The sequence below is a fragment of the Pundamilia nyererei genome, unplaced genomic scaffold (assembly GCF_000239375.1).
Source record: "Pundamilia nyererei isolate P.nyererei 1_Seehausen unplaced genomic scaffold, PunNye1.0 scaffold00020, whole genome shotgun sequence".
Classification (NCBI taxonomy): Eukaryota; Metazoa; Chordata; class Actinopteri; order Cichliformes; family Cichlidae; genus Pundamilia; species Pundamilia nyererei.
In genome coordinates this window covers 4,761,476-4,769,690 of record NW_005187421.1, presented here as the reverse complement: position 1 = coordinate 4,769,690, position 8,215 = coordinate 4,761,476, and the positions used below count along the sequence as shown (strand labels likewise).

The window sequence follows — 8,215 nt, the reverse complement described above, 5'->3', positions numbered from 1 at the left end:
TATAAAATAACGTAACGTGAAGCTTTCGAGTTAGCTGCCAGCCTTACCCTCCTCTATGTCCATGAGCGGTGGATAGAGACGAAAAGAATGACATCATAAACACAAGAAATTAGTTTCCCTAGATTGGGTGAGAAGCTCGGTCATTTGGGTGGAGCTCAGAGTTGAGCCGTGACACGAGCCAGCCGAGGTGGCTCGGACCTCTGAGGAAAAATGTGTCCTGGACACTTCCTAGGTGGGGTGATTTGGGCATGCCTAGTGTTTGATCACTGAAACAGTTAAACTGAAAATGATGATGGTGGTAGTAGTAGTAGTAGTAGTAGTAGTAGTGATTTTTTTTCAGATACTTTGACAGTCACAAAGTGCTTTAAGAGAACACAGATTAGTTTATGACAAAAAGTAGTCAGTCACAAGATAACATTTTAAAAAGGGCATAAAACTAAATGAGTACTGTACTACAAAATAAATAAAATGGGCAGTAATAAAATGAAAAGTTTAGAAAAGATATAGAAATTGTAAAAAGGAATAAAAACTTGTTTAGTAGGGGGGGAAAAAAGCAAGTTCAGAGTTTTGATGATGGTGATAAACTTGTTCCAGGTGTTAAATATAAATGACTCGGCTATTAATTTAATGCATTTCTTTAGTTTTGCTGGCTGAACAGAGGAATCTGAGGCATGTGTTGTCTAACCCGCCTGTTTGTGAGGACACTGGGAGCCTTTTTGTCAGAAAGCTGAATTCAGATGGTAGATGTTAATATAAAAGTTCTCCAAAAAAGAATTTATTTAATTTTGGTTTTTAGATTACAAAAAAGATAAGGCTTGACTAATCCACATCTGGTAAACCACCTTTCTCTGATCAGGGCACCACCCTGTAGCTTCCAGTGGTTTGTCCTCACTAATGGCCTGTAGCTAACTGGTTTTATTGAACATGCTGAAAATGTCTTTCGTTCTGTGCCCATCGCACACAGGGGGGGAGAAGATATGAATCTTCTCCCCCCCCCCTCAGTTCTCTACACATGTCCTGTCCTCAGACGTCCTCTCCCCCACACAGCAACTTGCATATACTCAAAACTTAAGTGCTTCCTTTTTATGTTTTCTTTCCATCTTTCAGTCTGCCTCTTCTCTTTCATTTTCTTTCTGTGAGGCCAAAGGGAGTCCATGCACGACCAAACCAGAAAATCTGATTTTTATTCACTTTAATGTTGTCTTTCATTTTTATCTTAACACTCTGTCCTTCCTCCCCGTTTCACTTCATTTGTCTTTAGATTTTTTTTATTGTGCCATTATTTATTTGAACAGAGTAATATTTGCAAGCTGTCTTTTCCTTCATAATAACAGTTTTTTAATGCCTTTTGAGTTTCATTTTTTCCCCTCTCTGCCTCTCGCAGGCGGTGACACATCCTCTTCTTCTACTGGCAGTGCCTCTCCGGTGCCCAACAGCTACGATTCCCTCGAAGGTGGCAGCTATCCAGGTACGTGTTCATCACAGACAGACTGCACCTCATGCACCTGAGCAACTCTCAGTAAAATCACAGCTTTGTCTAAACTGTAAATCAACTTTTCTTTGACAATATGTACAGTGCACAATATTTTTATAACTTGGCATTTGCATAAAATGAAATCTGTTATAAAACCTTAATCAATTGTTAAAGCTGAATTGTAGGGTCTTAGGTCAGTGCTGGAAAACAGATGTGAGAATGACCGGATGAAAATATTCTTGAATATAAAGAAAGTGCTGCCTCCTAAGCAGGGACTCTTGGAGGATAAAATAATTCTCCGTGAACTGAATTTAGATCCTTTTCCTTATCCCTGAGGAAGGTTCCTGCAGTGTTAACACAGCTATATTTGCTGACGGCTGATGTGGCAAAAAAGACTTGGGTCTTCTGTTATCTAGTGACAACTTTTCACAGCAGAGAGAGGAAAAACGGGCTTTAAGACAATCCACATATTCCCTTTGATGCGACCCAGCTTTTCTAAGCAGAAGACAGCAGTGTCATTCACAACGCTTTAAATGTGATTGTTGTTAGTTTGTTACTGGTACAGTGTTCCTGATGTTTATACTACCGTCTCATCTCTTATGGCTCTTTATTCATCTAATCTGATAACAATATTGTGTAGTTTGACCAAAGCTAATGGAGACAGGAAAGGGGACAGCAAATGCTACTTGAAAAGGCTTTTTTTTGTTGTTTAGGGATAATTTGGCACTTATTCTAACTTATTCTAAAATCAACATTAACACAGTGATCTTATTTTTCTGGTCATGTTAAAACACCTTAAATATGTTCTGTCTTCTTAACATCACCCTACTGTACTCCTGCACTGTCTCTCTTTCCAGAATCCATGCCACCATCTAGCAATGTGACCAACCAGGCTCAGCCCTACGGTAGTTACGGTTACCCTGGCATGCAGTCAGGTTATCGGCAGGGACCGGCGTCCCACACTGACGCCTCCCCCTCCGACGACCTGTATGGCCAGTCAAACTACCAGCAGTACTCACAGGTGAGCCTGCAACAGAAATGTTGATTAATATTTTGCACATCTATGGATTGTTTGAAAGTTTTTTTCAGGCTATTTTCTCCGATTTTATATTAAATTGTCTAATTTTTCGTGTGTAAAAAGTTTGGATAAAGGCAAACCCAACCTGCGTTTGATACCCATCACTTAGAGCGACTGTCTGTTGTCCCCATTAGATTTTAAGTAAGCATATGTAGGCTTTTAAATTTCACCTATGCTTTGACCAATTCTGGTGATAGGCTCTAGTTTTATGAGCTGGCTTATAACAGAGTCAGAGACCTGTTCAGGATTCTGACCCTGGACTTTGCCAGACTTCTAGACTTGATCATAATCCACAACTGACTGACTGGTCAGACTTAATAAATAAATGTTTAAGGTGTCACTACACAGACATTATTTTATAAAATAGCCCACCTGATGAATTTTGGCTGTAAGCTGAGCTGTTTGTTTGTTCGCGGTGTGGAAACCATCTGTCCCTCTCTGCAGCCCTTCCCTAGTCTCTCTGAGCTGTCCGCAGCCCTCGGCGGGCTGAGTGGTGTGCCAGAGCTGGAGGTCGAGGCCCTGAGGCCAATCAACCTGCTGCAGGAGAGAAACTTGCTGCCCCCCAGACCTTTGGAAGCTCCAGAACCCAACCTCAGCCCTGACCTTAAGAAAGTCAACTGCAGTCCACAGTAAGTCTGGTGTAGGGAAATTTTGAGTGGCAGCTGAGTCCTTAAACTTAGCCATTTACTTTCAGTGTATCACAGAAACTTTAGAGTAGTAAAATAAATAAATTCTTAAAATAGTACAACAGTAGTATACAATTACGGGTTGTTGTTTTTTTGTTTTTTTTCAACTTCTAAGCTCATGGTTTTTGTTTTCTTACTGCATTATTTCAACCTTTTTTCATTTCGTATATTTTTATCTGTGAGTATATTTTGTCATTCGTTTGTCTTTTGTTTTCTTCTTTTTTTAAAAATCAGGACATTCAGGTGTACTCTGACCAGCATTCCCCAGACCCAGGCTTTACTCAACAAAGCCAGACTCCCTCTGGGCCTCCTCCTCCACCCCTTCAGAGATCTACAGGTACATCAAAATTCCCCTCAAAGAACATTTTTCTCAGATTTTGGTATTATGGAGTTAAGATGTCGGCAAATGTTTAGTTCTGTTTTTAAGCAGTGTGTGGTCTTTTTTTTTTTTCCATTGCCTTCTCAAGCACTGCATGAAGCTGTTCTGCTATTTATTTATTGAACATAGAAAAGCTTTGTTTAGGGCACAAACGCTGCTGTACCTTTTAGCAGACAATAGTTTGAGTTTCTTCATCAAGAGTCATTTTATTCTGATACTTTTTTGTTAAAGCAAACAGATGTGATCGATTCATTCTGTGAAATGCAAAATATGTTGTGCAGAGCAGGGTGTTTTTTTCCTGACAGAGGTATTTCACATTAGTCGACACAGTTTTACATTAAAGAAAGGTGGAACATAGTGTTTAAATACTATCTGGGTCCTTTGTAGCTGTCTTTTTCCACTCGTGACCAGTCAGCAGGAGGAGCAGAATGACAACGATGAAGAGGTGCAGGAAAGATAAGGGAGGGTATTTATAGAGCTGTGAGGTGAAGACGTGTTAGTAGATGTGAAGTGACAAACAATAGGAAAGTGCTTGAAAGACAGGCTGGCACTGACTTCCTGGACTAACGGTTAAATAACTGAATGTTTGACAGAGCGTCAGTTGTTGGCTCGTCGTTTTTGTGAGTGTGTATTTCAAAAGGATATCTCAGAATTGCCCAGGCTGTGTTGCTTTTACAGTAGATGACTGCAGAGGTGTGGATCCTGTGGACGTGTGAAACAGACATTCATGCTCCTCTGCAGTTTCTGCCTACAGCTTTAATTTTGGCAACTCTGATAGTTTAAGGATATGTTATGAAAATGTATTTTTGGAATCATATGCTACACCTACACAGTATTTCCTGATTTTGAATGTAATTTGGTGTTTCCTCTGAGTCAGTCAAGTCTACAGTGTCTCAGTAAACAGCTGTGAGCTGTTTGGTGTAGTCTGGAGTGAGCCTGCAGTTTGGTGTCAGATACGTCAGAGCATCCTGACTGTCAACGGATAGTTTTAAAGAATTTTTCTTCTTGGAGGTGGTTTAGTGAGGCTTTATGATGCATTTAAATCTTCAGCTTGTGACATTGTTTGTGGTCTCTGAGGAGACTCTGTATTACATCAAGGTCCTCCCTTCTTATGCAGCCCAAATATGGGTGTATGCCCCATCATGAGGAACTTCATGTCCCTCGTCTTCTCTGATCTCCCAAGGATACTGTGGTATCGTCTAGTTTAATAGTCTAACCAACTAGTAGAAATTGTTCTTTCCCCAAAGGCTGTCTGCGCTCTGACATTAACATTCATTGCCTGTTTTGAAAAGCACCACCTAGACGAAGTGGGAGAAGCGGGGATGGTTTGGGCATCTCTTCTTAGACTGATGTCTCTTTGCATGGATCCAGATATGAGAAGAAAGAAAGGGAGGATGTGTTTGATCATGATGGAAAATGGCACAAGAAAAATGAAGCTACATTTAAATTTTTTGCACTACAGCAGCAGCATTGGCACCCATTTACTCGAATACCCAGAGAGGTGGAAATTCTTAGTTTTTGCTTAACCTTACAGCTGAACCAGCAAACAGAGGTGATTAAGATATTTTGGTTTCACTACTGAGACGTTTTTCTCGACATCTGTGTTTACTTCGCCTGTGAAAGTAACACATTACTGTTGCGATCCAACCCAAGTGTGAAATTACAAGTTTTCAAAATCTTTTCTATCAGTGTCATGTTTTATTTAATTACTGCAGCTCAACTCAACTGTTTATCAACATAGATGTCAATTATTTTATAGTTATGTTAGCATTTGATCTGATAATAATTTTTAGCTGTTTTTAGTAAATTGCAGAGAAAGAAAGTAGTCCCAAAACCTCCGTTGTGGCCTTCAGGTGTACCCGAGGATAAACAGACTTTGTTCTAAGGAAAAGGTGGAGAAATTTTGGGTGACTCTGGTGCTTCAGCGGAAGTCATAAGAATGGATTGACACCAAAAAAAAGAGGAGAAAAGAACTGCAGTTTTGTTTTGGGGTTTTTTTCAACCACACTCACAGAAAAGGAAACAAAGTGCTATTCAGCCATCTGCTGAGATATAAATAGAAGAATGTTTTGAAAGGGTCATGGGATGGAGAAAGAAAGTGGAGGCCAAAAAACTGAGGCATGACAGATGAAAAGTTCATAAACACGTCTTTTGTATTTTTTTTTTATTGGAAGTTAGTCCATCTTTCTCTAAGCCTTTTTTCCCCGTTTGCCTCTCTGCAGCAGTTACCGGTGATCACATCAAACACGATCGTGCGCTGTCGCTCCTGCCGCACCTACATCAATCCGTTCGTCACCTTTCTGGACCAGCGCAGGTGGAAGTGCAACCTGTGTTACCGGGTCAATGATGGTACAAGTCCAGTCAAGCTATTTATATATTGTCCCTGCAATTTCTTTACTGCTGAATCATGTTTTGCAGCCTTAATGTTTTATGCCATTTTAATTCTTGTTCAGTACCAGATGAGTTCATGTACAATCCAGTCACAAGGTCATACGGTGAACCACACAAGAGGCCAGAGGTCCAGAATTCCACTGTGGAGTTCATCGCCTCCTCAGACTACATGGTAAACACGCCTCTTATTCATATTACACGTACTTTGCTTCTCTGTCCACTAGAGGGCAGTGTTGTGTTTAGTAAATAGAGGGGGAAAAAAAGAAGGCTCATGCATAAGAAGGGACACCTGCAAAGGTCATATAAAAACTTATTATTATTATTATTATTATTTTCAAACCTTCAGGGATCTTTGATGTTTTTGTTCCTTTTCAGTTGCGACCTCCTCAGCCGGCGGCCTACCTGTTTGTACTCGACGTGTCTCACAATGCTGTGGAAGCAGGATACCTGAAGTACTTCTGTGAATCACTTCTTGGGAACTTGGATAAGTGAGTCCTGATGTTGCTGCTTCATGAGTTTGTCAGTTAGCTATTTAATCAAGCTGATTATTAACGTCTGTCACAGGCAGAAACCAGGCTGACACAATGTTTCCTGCTGCAGGTTGCCTGGGGACTCGCGTACCAGAGTGGGCTTCCTCACCTTTGATAGCACCATCCACTTTTACAATCTCCAGGAGGGGCTGTCCCAGCCACAGATGCTGGTGGTGTCAGACATCGATGGTAAATATAAGTTACTTCAAAATGACACATGAGAGCTGTGGCAGTGACCCACGATCAAAAGTTGTTGCCACACAGTTAAGACCAGAGGTGGTGGTCTATTAGAGTGACTAATGACCCTTTCTAGTGTATTTGATAGAAATGTATCATCTATAGCCGCATTAATAGTCTTTCCTGCTTTCTTTGCAGATGTCTTCATACCATCTCATGACAGCTTGATAGTGAATCTAAAGGAGAGCAACGAGGTAGAGCGTGCTGCTTTGTTCCCTTGTATCTCTTCTGTCATGTTCGTGCCTGCTTCTTGATGTTTCTGAAACGGTTTTCTTTTTTTAGTTTTCTCATGTATTGTTTCTCCATCCTCCAGCTGGTGAAGGACTTGCTGAAGTCACTGCCGGCGCTGTTCAGCCAGAGCAGAGAGACCCACAGCGCCCTCGGTCCTGCCTTACAGGCCGCTTTCAAGCTCATGTCACCCACCGGAGGCCGCATCACGGTGTTCCAGACTCAGCTGCCGACGCTGGGAGCCGGGAAGCTGCAGTCGAGAGAAGACCCCAATCAGCGTTCGAGCTCAAAGGTAATTATATTTTCTTTTATTTGTGATTATAATGAGAAAAACAACTATCCAGAGAAAGTGGGAGCAAGAGCAGATGCAGGATTTTATCATATCTTCCTTATTTGGAGGAAGATATGAATATCATCTGTAACGGCTAATAATCACCACCCTGAACTGCCAGATCCTTATTTAATTATATATTTATTTTATTTATTTAGATATTTATTGATAAGTGAGACATAAATAGAAACATCCTTATTTCCTACCTCTGTGCGGTATGTTCATGGTGTTTGTTTTTCATGCGTATTTTTTGACTTTGTCTCATGATCATGAAGTTGGAGTGCCTGCGGGTGCCCTGTTTTAATTTTTATATTTTTCACATCAAATGGGAGTTTTAAATCATGGCTGCATTGTGACTTGTGAAGCTTAAATTGAACCATATGACAGATGAAGTACAGCCAAAGATTAGTACTTTGTGTCCTGGCATTTTCACAGCTGAGTTGTATTTATACTTTCCTGCAACAGCTCACTTTTCTTACCTGTCACAACGTTGTCTCACGTTTCATCTCAGATTAAACACCACTGTTATTGTCATCCCAGGATTGTGATTTATTCAAGTTTAGCATCTTCTTTTTTTATTCTGAATAAACTGCCAACAAGTCATGATAAGAGTTTCCAAAAAGAAAATGACAAATAACAGATGTGCTTGTTTGCTCGGGGGAAAAAGATATTATATTGTCTTTTTTTGCTGTCAGGAAGGTCCCCATTCCCTCAGTCCTGTGATCAAAATGAGGAGTTGCTGGTAATAACTCTCATATCTTTCAGGGAGCCCACCACCTCGGTCCTGCCACTGACTTCTACAAGAAACTTGCACTGGATTGCTCAGGACAACAGATAGGAGTGGATCTCTTCCTCCTCAGCTCCCAGTACGCCGACCTCGC

At 40.8% G+C, this 8,215-nt stretch overlaps 1 protein-coding gene across 1 annotated transcript in view; it reads left to right on the top strand.

Annotated features, from left to right (window-relative positions):
* sec24b (SEC24 homolog B, COPII coat complex component) overlaps window positions 1–8,215 on the top strand; it is a 27,074-nt gene that overhangs the window by 9,005 nt on the left and 9,854 nt on the right. Inside the window, exons 5-15 of the mRNA XM_005726571.1 lie at window positions 1,385–1,468; window positions 2,332–2,495; window positions 2,997–3,181; window positions 3,473–3,575; window positions 5,840–5,966; window positions 6,071–6,180; window positions 6,384–6,496; window positions 6,609–6,727; window positions 6,914–6,969; window positions 7,089–7,295; window positions 8,100–8,215. The exon at window positions 8,100–8,215 is cut by the window's right edge and continues 5 nt beyond it. Of these exons, the coding sequence (XP_005726628.1) occupies window positions 1,385–1,468; window positions 2,332–2,495; window positions 2,997–3,181; window positions 3,473–3,575; window positions 5,840–5,966; window positions 6,071–6,180; window positions 6,384–6,496; window positions 6,609–6,727; window positions 6,914–6,969; window positions 7,089–7,295; window positions 8,100–8,215 (1,384 nt within the window). The remainder of the gene's footprint in view (window positions 1–1,384; window positions 1,469–2,331; window positions 2,496–2,996; window positions 3,182–3,472; window positions 3,576–5,839; window positions 5,967–6,070; window positions 6,181–6,383; window positions 6,497–6,608; window positions 6,728–6,913; window positions 6,970–7,088; window positions 7,296–8,099) is intronic.